This window comes from Hydractinia symbiolongicarpus, chromosome 2 (genome assembly GCF_029227915.1).
Source record: "Hydractinia symbiolongicarpus strain clone_291-10 chromosome 2, HSymV2.1, whole genome shotgun sequence".
Classification (NCBI taxonomy): Eukaryota; Metazoa; Cnidaria; class Hydrozoa; order Anthoathecata; family Hydractiniidae; genus Hydractinia; species Hydractinia symbiolongicarpus.
The window spans coordinates 25,754,035-25,774,600 of NC_079876.1; the positions used below are offsets into that span (position 1 = coordinate 25,754,035).

Genomic DNA, 20,566 nt, shown 5'->3' on the forward strand with positions numbered 1-20,566 from the left:
TATTTTGTTCTAAAATGTATAAATTTGGTCTGTAGTAGACTCAAAATTTTCCATATTTAGTTGCAAATAACAATCAAACTGCCCGCACAAAGCATAGAAAATCATCATACTTTACACACCCCTATAAATATTATATATATATATATATATTTTTTTTTTTTGCATATGTTTTTTTATCTTTTTATAATCCTTAAGTAAGGGAGTCGAAATCATGGACATTATTTGTGTGATGGTTAGCACATAGACTCAAATTGCTGTGAAAGACAGATTGAAGGAGTTGGTCACAATAGTCATTCTCAAGTCACATAATAGCAAAACTTTCAAGGGTTTCAACCACGGCTGAAGCACCCCACCCCAAGACATTGTCTCATCTGCATTGTCTCATTCACCATGCTCCTTTGTTATGTTTGCCTCAGAATTTCTTAATCTGGGCCTAAGGGTCTTTGCAAATTTGTGGCTAACATACTTTTTTATTTTATAATAGGCATATATAAACATAATGGATTTCGAAGGGGATCTCTTTTCGGTATTTGAACAGAAACCTGATGATGACGATGATAACATTAGCATCAAGCCAACGAAAAAACGTACAATTGAACCTGATAATGATTCAACCAGTAAAAAACAGAAAATTGCAGAGCCTGGAGCAGATGACAATGAAATAACACCTTTAAAGAAAACCAAGACTGACGACAGGTTATTGTTTGCACATTGATTTGTCTAATTTTTGCTTCATGAATTTTGAAGTATGAATTATCTTGGAATTATTTGTTTAAGAAACAATAGAAAATAAGTTTTTATTTTTTTCCTTCCCCAGTACTATTTTCTCTGATACTCTTTCTTACACACTTTCTGATGTAAACCAACCACTTTTCTGTCTTACTTTATAGCTTTCCAACAATCCAGTTATTGTTTGTCCTAACTTTCTAATCTTTAACCGACTTTCTATCTTCTGCTATATATACAGGGCCATTTAGGTATGGCAATACATATATGTTAACATATTTGTGTATTTAAATTCAAATTTAGTGATGTTGCAATGCCACAGATTGAAGTTTTACATTTGAGCACCGCTGAATCATGTACACATGAGGTACATTTATTAATTTTTGTTAAAATATTAAAATTTTTACGGGGTGGCCAGCACCCCTTTATTTTTAAACCATATTGTTACAGCTGTTAATTCAACTGTTTTGTCAAAATTTTGAACACTATCCTGGAATTTTTAGTTAATTTGTTGGAAAAAGTTCTGATATTTTGTTTTTGAAATTTACTACTCATAGAAAGGATCTACTTTAGCTGATTCCATTTTACATTATACATTTTTAAAGCTGATTTGCTAAGAACTGAGGCTAAGCAATTGCTATGCAACTTCCTAATATTTGAAAAGTTGAGAAACAAGTCTTAAACCCAGCCTTTAAGAAGTAAAATTGATTTTGGGGCAATGATATAGTGCCTACTCGGAGGAATAGGGAAGGGGGGGTTACCATGATAGGCATCGAAGGAAAAAAATGTTAAACAAAATGGACTGTTTGGGTCATCTAAAAACTGTCCAATTTATTCTGAATGCACACTTAAAATGACTTTGAATTTGCACGTTAATGCTAAATTCACTTTTAAAAAAGTTCTGCATCATAGCGTCAATATATGGCAGCCACATATCATGCTAGGGTCAATGAGCTGGGTTTTTAGTGTAGTTTACCTTAAAAGTTCAAACTCAATATTTCCTGCCTTTGATATATGTTTTTAATAAAACCATTTTTAGGGTTTTTTCTTTTGTTGTCTGCTCACCTGAATATTGGTCTTAGGTTATTCTGCCCGATAATATAAGAAGCTAGTCCATTAAACTTAATCCATTAAACTTATGCCAAGGAGTGAGTACAGTGAAATAAGTTTTCACGTTGTGGGAAGTGCACACAAATATTATCCTACAAATATTATCCTATTATATAACTTTGGATCTTAAGAGTAAAATTCAGAGAAAAAAAAGACTCTAAATTTCTAGGGGTATTTACATCAGTACACTATATTTACCTATATTTAGACCTGGTATAGAGGGAAAACATCAAAAAATACATCAAAAATATTACTCCACCTTTTTTGTGATTCTTTAAACTAGTAATTCTTATATTCAAAATGGTATGTGCTAGTCTCTTATCATATTAGGTAGCAGTACCAGGCGGATTTGATTATCAACCGTTGAGTTACAAACCAGATAAACCTGCAAAGGTAAACACTTTTTCTTATTTTTTTCTCTTGTAATGTATCAATCATGCTCTGTGTGTGCATAGACATGTTTTTGGTAGCAGATTCTCTTCTAAAACTATGATAGACAGTTCTCACCCTTATGATCCAAATTTTATATAAGTATGTATGTATAACAAGTTCCACTACAATTATTTATTTTTAGACATATCCATTTATTCTCGATCCTTTTCAACAAGAAGCAATCAAATGTCTTGATAATAACCAGTCAGTGTTGGTGTCAGCTCACACATCAGCAGGAAAGACGGTGATTGCTGAGTAAGTTATATTTTGAAATTGCTGACTAAAAAGCAATTCATTTCCTTGCTCCTTTCCATTGCACATAACAACTACCTTTGTTCTAATTCGATTGGCACCATGTAGAAAATAATTTTCTGATATATATTTCATTAACTTAACACGCATTGTCTTTTTATATTTGACTTCCTTTTGTCCCCTGTGAAAAGCAAATTTGGATAAGATAAAGATAAACTTGGATAAGGCTTGGATAGCAATAAGCGTGAAAAGCAGTAAAAACACATATAACAATTTGCAATAGTAAAGAGCTTACTGCCAAGACACGAAGCATAAGACAAGACAAAAAACACAAGTTTGCAGTCATAAAGCAAGCAAATGACGTTTTATATTAGCAATTTTTGCTATATAAAATGTTTGAATGTAGTACTGTTGGATAATCTCATTTAAATAAAGACACTAAAAATTTAAAAAACAAATAATAAATTTTACCTACCTTTCATTGCGTATTCCATTGTGCAATTACCAGTGTATTTACAAATTCTAAATGCCAATTTCAGTGTTTAGTTTTTTTTGTGTTTTTTATTGTAAGACAGTCTACTGGCAGAGGGTAATACAGGTTAAATACCATAATGGTAACCACTATTAAACACCAATATTTTGCACCCAAATTCAATTTGATTTGCACTGTTTTACAGGGCTTTGTGTGATGATAAGACAGGATTAGGTTAAAATCAAACCAGGGCCTGTGCTATCTTGTGTGGAATAAAAATAAAAATAGGTGACAGGCCTATCAAAAGAAAAAAGCAACCAGGCGCCCTCAAAGCTTTGATAATTTTGTTCGCGCGAGTGCTCCCAAAACATAAAAAAATAATAAAAAAAGTAAAAAATTTTCTTGGTCCCTGTCCACAGCAGTGGCTGCTATTTTGACGTATTGAACAAGCGTGGTACAAGTTCCAACATTTCAACCCAGATAACAAAATGTTATGTGTGCAGTCAGTAATTAATCATTGTGACTACTTAAATATAAACAATATTTATGTGTAAATTAATTTAGGGAAAGTGGAACAGTGGCTAGTAATGACAACAGTAACGATAGATCATAAAGAACATTTCTTAAAATAATATTCGGTGCTTTTCAAAGATTTTTTTTATCTTTATCTTATTTTTCTTCAAAAATGTTTTCAAGCCTGACGAATATGATATTGTTGCATTCCGGTGATTAAACTAAGAAATAGAATGTTTTTCTCTCTAAAACAAGTATTGTACTAAACTCAGGTAAACTATTCTAGAGCTTATTTAGGGTGCCTATTTCTTATTTGAACTTAGTCAAGGTATTATAGTTAATGTTCTGAAAGCAAATAAAATATATGATTTTCTTTTAATATATTTTAGGTATGCTATTGCTATGTCTCTTAAAAAACGACAAAGAGTTATCTACACAACACCTATTAAGGTCAGTAGTAATGTTTTGATGAAATAAACTGAAATTTGATGGTTTTATGACCAATCTGACATGAAGAAGAGAATAAATGCTGCTCTTTCTTAAACTGAAAACTTGTGTTATAATAATCTAATTTTTCAGAAAGTGCAAGAGGTTCATGTGTCGCCTGAGTAAAAAGTAAATGTGTTGTTTTTCATAAAGAAACATGCTCGTCAAAGAACACAATAGAATCAATAACTCTTTTGTTTTACTAGGCATTAAGTAACCAGAAGTATAGAGAGATGTATGAAGAATTCCAAGATGTTGGTTTGATGACTGGTGATGTGACAATAAACCCAAGTGCCAGTGTGATTATAATGACAACGGAGGTAAGTAGTAGTCTTAACATTAAATGAGTTTTGTGATTAATTTAAACGTCTTCACTAAAATAAAAGCATTTCTATAATCAAACATCTAGATTTAAGCTTTTCTTAAATATTACTCACGCGAAGATTTCTCATAGAGTAATCCTTATTTTTTCATGATCTCTTTCTATATTCACACTACTCCGGAAAAATCTTTATATGAAGCTATCCGTAATTTAGCAGGACTGGATAGTTTGGTTATCTGGAAATGCTTTCATCTTAGTGGACAAATTTAAATTACTTTTGATGTTTAAATAGGCAAATCATCCAACAAATACACTCTGAGATGATTTCTTGACACTCAAAACATATTTTTATCCAAATACTTCATGTAATCCCTTAGTATAGTTGACTTTAGTAAAGCCTTCGATCAAGCATTGGATATTAAAAACAATGATTTCCAGAACATTGATAATTTACTAAAATTTTAACTTGTATAGGTCATTAAATTAGTGAATTTTTTTTAGATTTTAAGGAGCATGTTGTACAGAGGTTCTGAGGTATGGCAACAAATTTGATCACTATTATAAATGGTGCAATCATCTAAGCTTAAGAAAGTCAATTCTTAAAAGAATCATAGTTCTCAATTTTGGACTTTATAATAGTAATATTTAGATACCCTTCTATTTTTTTATTTTTTACTATTTGTTGCACTAGATAATGAGGGAGGTTGCTTGGGTTGTTTTTGATGAAATCCATTATATGAGAGATAAAGGTGAGTTTTCGAAAGAAGAGTTATTTTTGCAATACCTACAGTAAAGTTGTGTTTGCATCAAATTTTGCAGTGTTTACAGTTTTGAAAAAAATGTGAAATTAAATCCATATGAAATGTTGAAATATTTGTTGTCTGTAAAATTAAATTCATACAAAGTTTTAATATATTCATTGTACTTAACCCTATTTGGTATGGGGGGGAAGGGGGCATAAAGTGCCCACTGCATTTTCAAAGTCTAATAACTTATTAATTACTGGATGAAATTACCTGAAATTTTATGACTTTTCCTAACTTTTATTGGACTTTCGGAAAATAAAAAAAAATATTTCCAAAAATTGTCCTGTCAATGTCACTTTGTCCTTTTTGACAGGTGGTCATATCAACTTTTTTAATGTAGTGCTAAAAATAAATGCTTTCTAAACTAACCAGTTGTATGAATATGTGATTATGTATGTGATAGTAACAAAAGTCATCATACAATATTGACATGCATATTGTGTAATTTGCAGACCGGAATATTGGTAATTTACAGCCCGGAATGGTTGTAATTTCCTATTGCTCTATTTCTATTGTCATATGATGACATCATAGGTCATTTTGTCCCATTTCAATCCGAATTGTCTTTATTGAGTAGCTACTGACGTAAGTGCTAATAGATATACCAAGTTTTATTCCATGACAGCTACTAACACTAAGGTTCTCAAATATAGATTTTTGAAAAATGATTCTTGAAGATTTGGTTTCTGATCGATTTCCATTTTCTCCTTAGAGAAATCCTTTGTCTTTATACCACCTGTTAATGTTCGTAATAATATCTTACATTCTTATATTACTTTTTAATGACTAGTACTGTAAATAGTTTTAAAAAAGAAAAAGAAAAAAACGAGAATTTCCAAGAAAGACATATTTTCTTCAACCATTGTCTTATTATAACGTCATCACTTCTTGTGATGACATGTCAATCTAAATATTTTGTCACTAATTAAGTCACAACATATTGATGGTTCTTTGTACCAAGTTTTGTCACTTAAAACCAAACTGAACAAAAGTTCCAGCCCACAGGCACTTTATGCCCCCCCCATACTTACAAGGGTCAAAGAAGCCCATACCAAATAGGGTTAAAATTTAGTAATATTTTTCCTATGTTTTTTATGTGTTTTGTTTTTCTACCTCTTTTGCATTGGGATGGCGAGTCAAAAAGATGCTGGAAGCGATACAAAAAAATTGTATTGCATTTTTCAACTTGTTGAAGCAGCACTAAAAATGTTCATGCTAAGGTAATGCCATGATTATGAATTTTGTATTTGTCTCCTTAGAGAGAGGCGTTGTATGGGAAGAGACGATAATCCTACTTCCCGACAATGTTAGACATGTGTTTTTATCAGCCACAATTCACAATGCCAGACAGTTTGCAGAATGGATTGCCTATATACATAGCCAGGTAAGTTGTAACTGATTTTTTGTGTGTGTGTGTGATTAACTTGTGGCCTTGTGGAAGAACGTATAGTCTCCGTACAGAAATTCATATGTTTAATCCCCAGTTAAGTTATGCAGCATTCAGCATGAATGTAGGATTGACGTTTTAAGCTGTTTTCTAGTTGAGTGGTTGCATGACTTCCATAGCTAAAATTGGAGCCTTCTATACAGCAGGAGCCTGTTTTCAGAACCCTGGTTAATATTCGCACCCATTGGAATTGAAAGGGCTATCCTAAGTAAATAATCGTAATAATAACAATTGCATAATTAACAATGATTTTTTGTTTTCTTTTCAGCCCTGTCATGTTGTGTATACAGATTTTCGACCCACGCCCCTTCAACATTATATATACCCATCAGGTGGTGACGGATTACATCTCGTTGTGGATGAAAAGGTTTTGTATGTTGATTTCTAACAAAGCTAGGTTGACATCAACAACACAATGGTTTTAAAATGATCTTCAAGCTTAAGCAAGATTTTTTAGCTCGTTATAACCAGTGTGTTAAGATTAAGAAAAATTATGTTTGAGTTGTGAAAAACAAACGTTAATTTTTAAATTTTTTAAAACTTTTGTATTTCAGAAGCTTTTGTAATTCGTGTTTAATGCTTATTTATTTATTTATTTATTTATTTATTTATTTATTTATTTTGTCGTTGTAAGATTTCGATACAAACACAAATGACAAAACAACAGAGCAAAGCAGGTGATATCGTGGTTTAAACAAACATGGTTTAAACCATTATACTGTACTAAACCTCAAATGGTTATAAAACATTTTAGTACCAAGCCCTTACAACAATTTTTGTTGTGTTAACCCAGCTTAATGCAAAAAAATGTCTTACTCTAATTCCAAAATTAACATTATTTCTGCAGAGTCAGTAAAAAGATTGAATGTTAGGAAAATCAGGAAAATGCTTATTTTCAGGACTAAAAAAGAAAGTTAATATCAGTGGTGGCAATTCGGAAAAAATGAATGTTACCTTTCATTGAGTCTAACATTATCAAACTTTTGACATCACTGACACAGTTTACTCTAAAGTTTTTATCTTTAAAGCTGGATTTATGTATAACTTTGATTTTATAAAAAAAGAACACACATTGTCACACATTTAGGCATATGCAATGCAGCTAGAAGCTATATGTCAATCTTTCAGAAAGGTTGCATAGTTTAATGGTCAATTTACTTGACAAGTTTCTTGGAAGAATTTTTACTGGTATGTTGATAGTATTCCAGAGTGTTATATGTGAGCACAAAGATTTACAGCTTGAAAAAAAAGCTCGCTGGACTTCATTAGATGTGCCTGCAGCGTGTGAATCGTTTTTCGAGTTTTTAAACATTTTTTACAACGGTGACCGTATCATCTTTAATCACGTGGAATTCTAATTTTAAATTTACATAACAGTTTGAAGCCAAGTGAGTGAAAACATCAGCATGCTTTAAGTGCTTCGTGGTTTACTGATAAAAGTTAAAAAAAAACAGAAGGAAAGGGACGATTAGAAGGTTCTGTAAAAGGTTCTGAGACAAATTACTTGAAAGAGCTTTCATGATTTTGCTAAATCTGATGATCTGAGTTGGAACTATGGTCAGCTGACTATGAAGTAGCCATAATGACGAACAATATATCAACATATAAGCGTCATGGAGAAGTTTTCTATTTTTGTTGTGAGCATTTTGCCACATGGGCGGGTTCAATTTTTTGAGTCGCAGTTCCTGTGACTGATGACCAAATTTTGCTCACTAACAGTTAGCAATGCTATTTCTGTCAGACAATATGTTGACAATGCACTAATAACAATATTACAATTTTATTGTCCACAAGTTTTTTCATTGTTACTTTTTTTTCAAACTTGTCACCTCTTTTTTAAACTTGTCACATCTTTACCTTACTCCTTTCAATGTAGTTAATTTCTATTGCTAAGTTGGACAGTATTTTTTTTAATAATACTCGCATATTGACTCACTTCTAGTTTATTTACACTTGCGCATTTTCACTTACACCTGAATTTGCACTTCGTAAAATTTGTTACTAAGAAAAAAGAAAAACTATATAAATAACGTCTATAAATGCGAAAAGTAGGAACTAACTAATTAACTAAATAACTAATTTAAATATAATTAAACATGTTTACAACGAGAATAAATATGAACTAGCGAACGCAAAATGTGCAAGCAAATGTTTATTTTACCAAATTTTACTTAAAATGTGTCCCCAGAAAAATCCACTTAAATTCCAAATGTTTTTTATTTTACCGCATTTTTTATAAGTCACGCACTTTTGTCAAAATGGACGTGGGAAAGGTGTTTTAAGAGATATAGAATCAGCCCTGCATTTTCCTTTCCTTCCTTTAATCTTTTTTTAAAATTTACATTTAGATATCCTAAATCTTTTATTCTGTAAATCTAACAACTTCAGCTGATTTTATAAAATTGTGTTTTAAAACATTTGTATAGTTTATTTTCTCTTATTCGACATTTTTTTATACCAGGGAGAGTTTCGGGAGGGAAGTTTCAACAAAGCTATGAGTGTGTTACAAGACATGTCAACCGTCGAAGGTAGTGCACAAAAAACAAAGAAGGGAAATAATAAAGGTACGGTGTGAGTTAAATTGAGAGAGTTTTACGACTTTTCTTTTAGTCAAATTTCCCAATGTTTCTGTTTTCTTGCTGATTATCAGTTTTCGTCAATACATCCATATGTAAAAAAGCTGATTTTATGCCAGGAATAAAAATGTAGAATCTCTCAACTGTTATTGGTACTGAGATCAGTGATAATTGGTGACATAGTTTGTGCGTAAAAAATCGCTTTTATGATAGCAACCGTTTCAAGAAGAAAGCTTTGCGGTGCTGCAAGGTACTTTTTGAAATTGCCAAAAAAAATCCAAATCAGGCTCGTAGCCAGCATATTTAATTTTATTTTTACAATCATTTTAACAAGGTTGTTTATGAAATGGTATGTCTGTTATAGCCCATAGATTAGAAATCACTGAATTCTCCTAAATTTGGAAACTGTCAATTCTACCAAAAACTAATTTTGTTAAAGTCCTATGATTTGCAGGTACTTCATGTAACTAGCATGCCAATTTTGCAAGCGAAAAAGGAAATATTTTTGGTTTTTTTTATGCACAAAGCCACATTTAATTATCTAGGTCAGAGTGGATCAAACGTGTACAAGATAGTGAAGATGATTATGGAGCGAAACTATGCACCAGTCATCATATTTAGTTTCAGTAAAAAGGAATGCGAAGGATATGCGTTGCAAATGTCCAAGCTCGATTTCAATACAGGTAAAAATGTGTGACAAGTATTTTTCTTTGTTGGTTTATATTGAACTAAAAAATAAGTGATAAATCAGCTATGTTTTTTTCAACATGGCAGCGACATTGTTGGCGACACCGTTTTTAACAGAGGGTTCATTGCGAAGCGCGCTGCGACAAGTGGTGCAGGATCTAAGGACGTAATATCCCGCTTGTGAACTTTAGGGCACTTATTTTATATTCTGTTAAGATATATTTTGATTTAATGCAACGTTTTTGATCAATTTAAGAAAACAATTTGGAATGTTTAACCTTGGTGCAAGTCCAATTTGAATTTTTGTTTTGTGCAGGTGAAGAGAAAAAACTGGTGGAAGAAGTATTTCGAAATGCGATTGACTGTCTGTCAGATGATGACAAAAAATTGCCGCAGGTAAATATCGGCATAAGAATAAAAAATTTTTGTGGTCCAGTGGAACTAGAACTGGAACTAGAAAGCATTTGAGTTAATGAGGAAACCTTTTCTGAGCTTCTCTTAAAGACTTTTTGTGTCCTCTAGAGGCCAATTAGAATTTTAGGATTTTAAAGCCCTTTGAAACCTTTTTATAATGTTCCAAACTTCGCTAAAAGGGTAATTGTTTTAAATTTAGCTACCTAAAACTGTTCTTATTTTTAGGTTGAGCATGTTTTACCACTTTTAAAGCGTGGTATCGGAATACATCATGGTGGATTGCTTCCTATCCTCAAAGAAGTCATTGAAATCTTATTTTCAGAAGGTCTTATCAAAGTCTTATTTGCCACAGAGACATTCGCGTTAGGTCTAAACATGCCAGCCAGGACTGTGCTGTTTACAAGTGCAAGAAAGTTCGATGGTAAAGATTACCGTTGGGTGTGTTCTTCATGTTCTTTCTTTCTATCCATTTCTTTTTTTAGCATCATTTAAAATATGTTTGTGTTAAAAACTGTCTCACTTGAAGGAACTTTTGCGAGGCCAAAATTTTATTAGGTAAACATTTGCGTAATAAGGTAACCGAAAAAAATGATACGTTATTTTTCGGAATCTGAGAAAACATCGTTATTTCACTACCTTTTAAGAGGATTAATTAATGCTGATCCAACTTTTGCGGGGCATTATTTTTGCAAATTTGGTAAATATGTGCAGAAATAAATCGTGCGATTCTTTATTACTTGCGGTAATTTTGGCTAAAACCTATTAAGCATTTAGTCGCAGTTTTGTTTTTACTGTTGGACTTGCAGAAATGAATCCCCCAATCTGGCAAATTATTTCTACGGACCCCATCTGCAAAAACTTGTGAAACCAATTATTTTGGCGTTAAATCACGAGATTAAATCTAGCAAACATTAACCAGCATTATTTTTATCCTCTGAAGGTAAAGGGGTCAAATGGAAGTTGAAAAAAAATATCCTAAGATATTAAAGTTAGACGAATCAAGTTTTTTAAAGACAATACAAGGCTATCTTTTGCAAAATTGTTCAAAATGCGCAAAGTATGCTTCTCTGAATAAATCAATTTATTTTCATCGTGTTTCAGATCACAAGTGGAGAATACATTCAAATGAGTGGTCGTGCTGGACGTCGTGGGATAGATGAGCGTGGAATTGTTATTATGATTGTTGACGAAAAATTAGAACCAGAAGTTGGGAAAACGTTACTAAAGGTTAGTTATTGAAGATTCCATCGAACGTTTTTCGCAATGCTACTAAAAGTGCGTTGACCACGTGCCAGGGAAAACAATCCATGTTCTCTCTTAATTTTTTGTTGTTGTTGTTGTCCCTGTCGTTGTCAGTGTTACTGTAGCTAACTTTGCCGTTGCCGTCGTCGTTATTTTTGTGTTTTTTCCAATTTTTAGTTGTGTGTTGTCGTTTTAAAAAACATATTTTCGTTTCCAGGGACAATCGGATCCACTGAACAGTGCGTTTCGGTTGACGTACAACATGGTTTTAAATCTACTGAGACTTGAAGAAATCAATCCGGAATATATGTTAGAAAAATCCTTTTATCAATTTCAAAATTACGCGGCAATACCTGTCATGGTCGATGGTAAGTGTGAGCACCTTCTTTTTCTTGCTTTTTCAGTGTGACCACATATATTTATAAAACTCAAAAGAATGCGCGTCAAGGTAAGGTTATTGATCGCTATATATGGTGACGGTCTAGATAGCCTTTGACGTATAAGGGAGTATTTATAAAATGGTTTGAGAAAATAGGTAGACGTTTATTTGAGAGAGGCATTTGTCCCGTGGTAGGGGGCGTTTATTTAGGTTGGGGCGTTTATTTGAGTTGATAAGCTATGGTTATACTGTACCAAAATTTGTTTATATTTGGTTGTGGTTCTATGCAATGTGACTTACGAGTTGAGGACAGATGCTACAACATTTCTCATGTGTAATAGTTCTTTATATTATTCTTCAGCCGTAAAAATAGCCCCTGCATGTTGTTGTTGCACTGATACAAGTTGGAACTTGATTGTCCCATTTTTGTCCGGGAAAATGAATGTATGAAATGTGCATTTTAATTTTACCTACAGCTTTTTATTTTTTTAAATGATTTTTTATAAAGGAGTAAAAAAGTTGGAACTGCAGAGAGATATGATAGAGATACCGAATGAAGACTCTGTGATGGGATACTATAAAATTCGACAGCAGTTGAAAAAACTAAGCAAAGAGCTGTTGCAATACATTCACCAACCTAAATACTTACTCCCCTTTTTACAACCTGGTCGATTAGTTGAAGTAAGTGGATTTACGGTCTGGTAACTAGTTTGGTGAAATGTGGATTTTAATTTTTTTTGTGCTGTGTCATTTTTTTAGGTACAAAATGGAGAAGAATATTTCGGGTGGGGAACGATTATAAATTTTCAAAAAAAGGCGAATCAAAAACAGGTGAATTATTTGGTTGTTTTAGGTCATCTGTTTTGGTTACTCGTTTGGAAATACATGTACCTAGAGTTGCCAATCTTTAGCATCCGCAAAAATGAATTGCGTAAATTTTGGGAAAACTAGTCGTAAGCCCGTGGAAAAATCCACGGGTTCGCCCGTCCTTTTTATACCGCATTGCGTTCGTCTTGCTACCTGCGCAGCTAAACTACCATTTTGCATGACAGACAGACGGACGGACAGACGTATACGGGTATTATAATATAGATATAGTAATCTGCAAAAATCTCACAAGAATGCATTTTTTGGTCGTTCTTCGCAGATATAAGTTGTACAAAGATTTCTGGGGTTGTCACACCTCAAAACTCCTCAAATTTCCTTAATTTCGAAAAGGCTTCTCAAAATTCCTCAAACCTGCAAAAATAGACATTCCAAGAACTTTATAATATCCTTAATTTTCCATTTACAAAACTATATCTCTTATAATAATACGCTAAGTGTGTCCGTCTGTCTGTGACAGGCAAAGTGGATGTGTTCATTTTCCTTTGATGTAGCCGAAATTTCCTTTCAAGTCTCCGAAAAAGTTATATCCATTTTGCTAGCAGGTTTACTTTGTTTACATCACGTGATCAAAATGGATCAACTTGATTTGCTGAAATAAATTTAACGGCTTTCTGTACAAAAATGGTGTCCCTCGACACCGAAAACAACAACAAAAAAAGAACGGTCCCTTCGTCTTGAAAAAAGTACAAAAAGTAATTCAGAGAAAGAAAAGTCCAAGAAGTGAATTAAGAAGTGGTAGCTAGAGCTAGAAGTAAAGTAGTAAAGTTATAATTAGAAAATAAAGGCTAGAGTTTGAAGTGGATTTAAAATCAATAATAGTAAGAACATTGATGTTTTTAGACGTTTAGTTTTTATGTCACTGGAGCAAGCAGACTCGCATTTTCCAAGAAAAGCCTCAAATTCTTGAAGTTTTATATTTTAGCGCTTTTTTAAAAACAAACCTAGCCACCATATTTGTTTATGTTTTTGTTGCATAATTAATGTATCCCCTGGTGCGTAACTAATGTGTTTGTCCTAAAATTGAAAATGCTACATAAAGCTGTTAGCTGACTAACAAACGGAAAACTTTGGTTTGTTGAACTTACTGCTCACTGTTATGTTATTATTTTTACATTACTATTGTTTCTCTTTATATGTGTTTTACTAAGCATAAATAGCTAGCTTTAGTTTTAGCTAAGTGTTCCCAGGTTAAGTATATTTAACTGGGGGTCTTAGCTGCTGTTAGCTAGCTAATGTTGGCCTCCAATGCCTGCTCCTCTCATCCCATGGCTAGCTCTAACCTATGACTTATATTGTTATTCCTTTTTTTTAATTATCTATAGCTAGCTACCTTAGTTTCCTTAAAGTCTTTTCTTTTATGAGCACGATACAAAATCTTTAAAGACTTGAACTTTTGCAGATGTATTTTATATTTCTTTTCGCATTCCCTGTAAACTTTACAAAGGGACCACGTGCAATATGACAAGTGGAATTTTTTTTTTCCAGAATTTAAAGTGTGCGTGTTTATTTTTTTTATTGTTTTTTTTCTGACATCCTGTTTAACTTTCGTCAGCCTACATGTAAAATGGCAGGTTATTTTTACAGGGGGGTGTAGACATTTGATTGAAAATTTACATGGGTTTTTGACTTTATTTTAATTTATGAGAGGATGGTCGTTCGGTTCAGGAAGGTTGTTCGTGTTTTTGTTTGTGTTGCAAACTGCTGTTTTTTAAAATTTTCTTTTTTTATGGGAAAAAGACCACATGCAAATATACTGAAAGCACAAATTTTGTAGAATTAGCCTCCACTGAAGGCTGTTGTGTAAGCTAATGGCTTTTTCATAGTTCGTATTATAAACTTTTGTTGGGGAGAATTAAACTGTATGTGATGTCATTTTTGCTGGAAGAAAATTCCATGGTTTCACGTTTTTGCTAAGATTTTTATAATTGTGGTAATATATAACTGTGTTTAGTGATGATGAAAAAACTTTTTTGTTTTTTATATTTTATGAAATGCCTGATTTTTCTGTAATTTGATGTGTTTCATAACCTTTTTGTAGAAGATTTATGGACAAAAGCAATATAGAACATGCTAAATGAACTGATTTTTGTTGATTTGGATGTGCTCCTCAAAAACCGATCTGTTTTACGTTTTGTGTTTACTTTTGTGAGGACGGACCGTATATGCACTTTGTTTTCCAAAAATAATATCTTTGTTGATTCAAATTTACTCCTTATTTATTTTTGACATTCACGTTTAAAATGGTTGGTAAAGGTAACTACAGATCATCATACTAAGGAAAATTTTTTTGTGTTCTTAACCTGTTAATTTTTACAATTTGTGTATAGATATTTTTGGGAAACAGGATAGTATGTAATCGAATAAATAATTTTCCAGATATAAATTTAATGTTTTTTGACACTTCTGATTGAAATATTAAAGGTTTTCAACGAAGTAAATATTTGAGATGTCTTATTTCTGACTTTATTACTGTATTATTGTATAAGTGTTGTACTTGATTCTATACATTATTTTGATTAGTGTTTCAAGCTCTACACATAATCTTTGTTGATTCAAGTTTATTCTTTGCTCATTGATTTTTTGACATTTATGTTTAAAATTGTTGGTAAAGGGCAGTACGGAACTAAACGAGAAAATTTTTGTGTTCTTAACTGGTTGATTTTTACATTTAGTGTAAATTTTTGTGGGAGAGGATGGTATGCAACTGAAATGACTGATTTTTCTAGATTTAAATTTGATGTTTTCCAAACTATGGCTTTTTCATATTTTTGTATAAGCGTAAGGGAAAAACAATATTTAAACTGTGTAAAAAACTTATTTTTGTTGATTTGTGCTACACTTGGAGGCCTCCTATTTGACACTTCAGAATAAAATACTGAGGGTTTTCAACATAATCACTTAAAGGATGTATATACATATTTGAGATGCGTTATTTCTGACATTGTTATTATCCGTGTTGTGACTGTTGGTGTTGTAACTGTCGGTCTTCTTACTGTCGGTTTTGTGAGTTTAGTGTTGTGAGTGTCGATGTTTGAGTGTCGTTGTTGTAACTTTTTATCAACTAGATTTTACACCTTGCAAGCTGTTCTTTTTTATTTTGTGTAAGATTTGTGTGGAGGATTTAATGCGATTTAATATTTGACATTTTGTGTAAGATTTTAAGAACATTTTTTTGTATATGCACTGCTGACGTCAGAAAAACAACTAAAAGAACTTATTTTTCCATTGTCCTTCTGCCTAAGTGGATTTCTCCACGGGCCTTATCGACTAGTGATTTGTTAAATAATATTTTTATTTTTAAAATGCATAGAAATTGCTAACAGGAGTACAGGAGTAAGTTGTTCTTCTTTTGTGTTATTACCTTTAAAATCTCCTTAAATTTAAAAAAATATGAAAATGTTTTCAAATTTTCAAAAAAGGTAGACAAATTCTCATCAAATGTCCTCGAATCTCCTCAAATTTGACTCTATAAATAGAGTGCCAACCTTGAATAAGTTATGCCCTAAAGCTGGCCAAAAAACTGCGATCTTCTATGGTGTTTATGTGTTTTTCCAGAGCACCTTAAGTTCCACTCCTGATGAACCGATATACGTTGTTGAAGTTTTACTCTACTGCGCAAAAACACCAAAAAAGTTAGCCGGTGGCGAAGTTCCGGTGCCGTGTAAAGAAGATGGTAAAGGAGAGATGCAGGTAAAATGGTGTATTTCTTACATGAGTTTTATCATGCATCTGATCTGCTACGAAGGTGTAGAAATGACGGTTGGTACGAGTATACAAGTTGCTGTCAATGCTTAACTAATTTTAAATGTTTGAATCAAGTTGTCTAGGATAAATTAAAATTTTGCCAGTATCGTACTTAACAACTTGTCCAGTGGTCAAATGTGAATTTGACAACCTTTCACTTACGTATGAATAGAGTTAGGTTTTTATATTCTGGCGTATAAGTTTAATACGATTTTTTTGTGAATGGTGATGAATTTATGTGCAAAAAAATATATGTTGTCACGATTAGGTTGTGCCAGTACTCTCCTCCTTACTGCAATCCATCAGCAGCATTCGATTATACTTACCAAAAGACTTGAGACCTTCGGACGCAAGACACACTGTGTATAAATCACTAAAGGTACATAACTTATGTCTACCGTTGCTGTTGTTGTTGTTGTTGTTGTTGTTGTTGCTGCAATATGCACGCATTTACATAGAAATGTAGTAGTAAAGAACATACAATAATTGTCTGTAGCACGTTTGCACTAATTGCATTACAAGCTTTTTTAAGTAACATAAGACTCAAATATTTCAAAAAACGAAGCAACTGTAGCTTATAAGAAGAAGTGTATTTTTCGCACACAATAATTTTCCCGCTACAGGCCTGATGTGTCATTTTTTTTCTATATTTTATTGCAAACAAGATAGAGAATAATCTTTTTTCAACCAATCTACCCGAACGTTTTTGCATGCAATGAATTTATATTTTTTTAAGAAGTTTTAGCGTTAATGCGCGAACATTAGTACATGCAGAAAAAGCTACTTGTTAAATGCTCGGTGATTACCTGAAACATTTTGCGGTATTCAGAGATTTCCAATTTAGAGGATCTCCCATCGTGAGAATGAATTTCAAAAAACTCTTCTTAATTTTTGTCATAATCATTTATTTTTTAGATGCACTTTTCTAATCAGGATCACTTCTTTTTTACCTAGGAAGTACAGAAGAGGTTTCCTGATGGTTTACCAATGTTAGATCCAATCGAAGATATGAACATAAAAGACGACGGCTTGAAGAAAATTGTGCGTAAAATTGAAGCACTAGAAAGCCGTCTTTATTCACACGCTATGCATAAAGATAAAGATCTTGAAACAGTTTATAACCTGTGCCATAAAAAAGCACAGATTGAGCAAGAAATAAAATCCGCGAAAAAGGAATTAAAGAAAGCGAAAACAATTTTACAAATGGACGAGTTGAAATGTCGCAAGAGAGTGCTAAGAAGGTAAATGTATTTTTAGAAAGCTCAAATACTAACGTGGTAGGCGAAGTTTGTTACAATTTATGCATTGGTATATTAAACTAGAGATCAAGAGAGACAACAGTCCAATCTCTTGTATTACCTACGGCTGGCAAATTTAGATAACCCGGGGTGTAAATATAGAACTCACCCCGCGTTAGGACATGATTTTAAATTAATAAGTTAAATGAACAAAGAAGTGCAAAACACGAATGAGGCAAAAAAAACTAGTATTGTTGTGGTTCTTTATCCTCCACCATACACCTCCGCCATACACCTCCGTCATACACCTCCATCATACACCTCCGTCATAGACAGTAACATATGTCTTGTTTTATTTGTAGGCTCGGTTATTCAACTGCTGCTGATGTTATCGAACTGAAAGGACGAGTGGCATGTGAGATTAGCAGGTTGGTTATATCACGTGTACTTATCCTTGTCGTGTACTTATCCTCGGTTTTGAAAATGTATCTATTCGAACCGCATTCTATCTCCACGGATTTGTTTTTTGATGTGTCATTGTTTGACTGATTGATTGAATAATTTTTTCATTTATATTTCTTTAGCGCGGATGAATTGCTACTTACAGAAATGATTTTCAACGGTGTTTTCAACGACTTAACTGTGGACCAGATAGTGGCCATTTTGAGTTGTTTCGTCTTTCAAGAAAAGGTAATGACTTTGTTTATGTTCATTGTTACAGCGTGAGTTTCTGTCAGAGTATAGCTAGACACTTATTTTTATGTCATTTTCAGAACTCGTTTCAGCTTATATAATAATACAAAAAGCCCACCCAAATTTTATTCGCTTGACTTCAGTTTTTTGTACTTTCTGTTTCAGGGAGATGAAGTCCCAAAGCTTTCCGAAGAATTGGCTGGCCCTCTTCGACAAATGCAGGTAAACTTGCTGTAACAGCCAGCTCCTTTTTTTTCATACAAAGGTATGTTAATGTCAGTATGTAATCGTGAAGACTGTTTTAGATAAAATCTCCCCTGAGCTTTTATTAGATCATTTGAAGTAAACTGCTTAAAATAGGTTAAAGACATTAAGGAAACTCTCACGAATTTAAGAGCACTGTCTTTAATTATCATTAATTACAATCGCACTGTTTACACTGTATCATTAGTGATTTATCTTTCCTCGCAGTCGAAAAGATTATTTCTTGCAAAAAATTTGTAAAAACCTTTATCTGTAATTGAAGAAAAAAATCTCTTCCCTAAGGGTACTTCCTTATAATTAGATAATTTGATTAAGTTTTGGATGGAACCCAATAACCTGTGAACAAGTAAAAAGGGCGGTTAAAAGGGCGGTAGAAACAGCGTAGATAATTTTGTCCGTGATTGTAGCTTGTTGCACCCACACCTCTATACAGTGGATAGGCTTCTATGGAGATACTAATAACTACTTAGGGTTGAAAGGGCGGTAGAAATAGCGTAGATAAGTTTTCCAATCACCTCACCAATATTACAGCGGATAGGCTTCGATGGAGATTACTGCAACTGCTTAGGGTTGTATTTCGAGATATAGTAATTTTACAATGTACAACGTTGTGGGTAATTGCTTCACGTTACAGCAACTCCCTAAATTCAAGCAGACAATAAGCCGGTACAATTTTCTTTTTTCTTTTTTTTAGGAGTCGGCTCGAAGGATAGCAAAGGTGTCTGAAGAAGCGAAGATGGAAATCGATGTCGACGAATATGTCGAGTCGTTTAAACCGCAGATGATGGACGTCGTCTACGCGTGGTCGACGGGATCGACATTTGCCGATATTTGCAAAATGACGGACGTGTTCGAAGGTGAGTACAAAAAGACTACACATTGTCTTAGTCGCATTTATCGCGCAAGAAAACATTTTAGGCGATAAATAGGTTAATCTGATCGGTCACGTAACTTCTTGATTTGAATAGGACGGCAGTCATAATCTTTCCGTAAAGATCAGATTAAGCATGCTTCATATTTTCTGCGAAAACTAAGTGGTTACCTGCCATACCATAATAAATATTATTCGGTGTCTTTTTAAGATCAATCCTTGACATTCTGGTTGTTTTTTTATGACTTTATAAGTAATTCAATTCGTTTCGATTTATAGGCAGCGTGATACGATGTATGCGACGTCTTGACGAATTATTACGACAAATGTGTCAAGCAGCTAAAGCTATCGGAAATACTGAACTAGAAAACAAATTTGCAGACGGCATCACAAAGATCAAGAGAGACATTGTTTTCGCGGCAAGCTTGTATTTGTAAATGCGCATGCGTAGAAAATCTGTTTTATATTTCACCATCTGTTTTTTGTGACGGTGATTCGTTCATGGGAATGTCAATGACGTATTTCTCTAGCCAAGCTTTACATTTGTCATACGACGTCATTTGTATATCGTCCTTGACACAAACATCGTTATTATTCGTTAACTGGAGTGATAAATTGTCGGTGGACGTATAAATGGGAGGAAGTCTCGGCACAGCAGCGGTCTCTATAGTACGATGTATTTCCTTTGCAAGGCGTGGAGGGTTTTGTCGTAACAATAATAAATTCGGTGGAATTAGTTTATATTTATTGTTGTACTTGACCTTGTGTGTTTGGTCATTGTTCGTAGACACGTACAATTCTCTGTTGAAATATGTCCTTGTCGCGTTGTTATATCTTCTGCGGTGAGAGTTGGGACGTTTGGAGGTTTTCTTGTTTTCTGATATGCTTGGAAACACCAAAATACGTTTCATCATTATTGTTGTTGTTGTGTTTCTCTATCTTCGACTCGTTCGCATTAATAGCAGTTGTTACAAAAACGACAATATCAAATTGTTTGGCTGTTC

At 33.1% G+C, this 20,566-nt stretch overlaps 1 protein-coding gene across 1 annotated transcript; it reads left to right on the forward strand.

The window, feature by feature from the left end:
- Positions 1–457: 457 nt before the first annotated feature.
- Positions 458–20,033, forward strand: LOC130630359 (exosome RNA helicase MTR4-like). The gene is made up of 26 exons (XM_057443833.1): positions 458–696; positions 1,030–1,093; positions 2,167–2,229; positions 2,411–2,523; positions 3,895–3,955; positions 4,198–4,311; positions 4,815–4,847; positions 5,005–5,062; positions 6,379–6,503; positions 6,835–6,933; positions 9,028–9,130; positions 9,688–9,825; positions 10,146–10,225; positions 10,469–10,681; positions 11,345–11,470; positions 11,703–11,853; positions 12,373–12,545; positions 12,624–12,695; positions 16,308–16,442; positions 16,765–16,875; positions 17,451–17,737; positions 18,097–18,162; positions 18,319–18,424; positions 18,593–18,649; positions 19,386–19,548; positions 19,842–20,033. The coding sequence occupies exons 1-26, from the start codon at positions 500–502 to the stop codon at positions 19,997–19,999; spliced, it is 3,066 nt and encodes a 1,021-aa protein (XP_057299816.1). The 5' UTR covers positions 458–499; the 3' UTR covers positions 20,000–20,033.
- Positions 20,034–20,566: the final 533 nt, after the last annotated feature.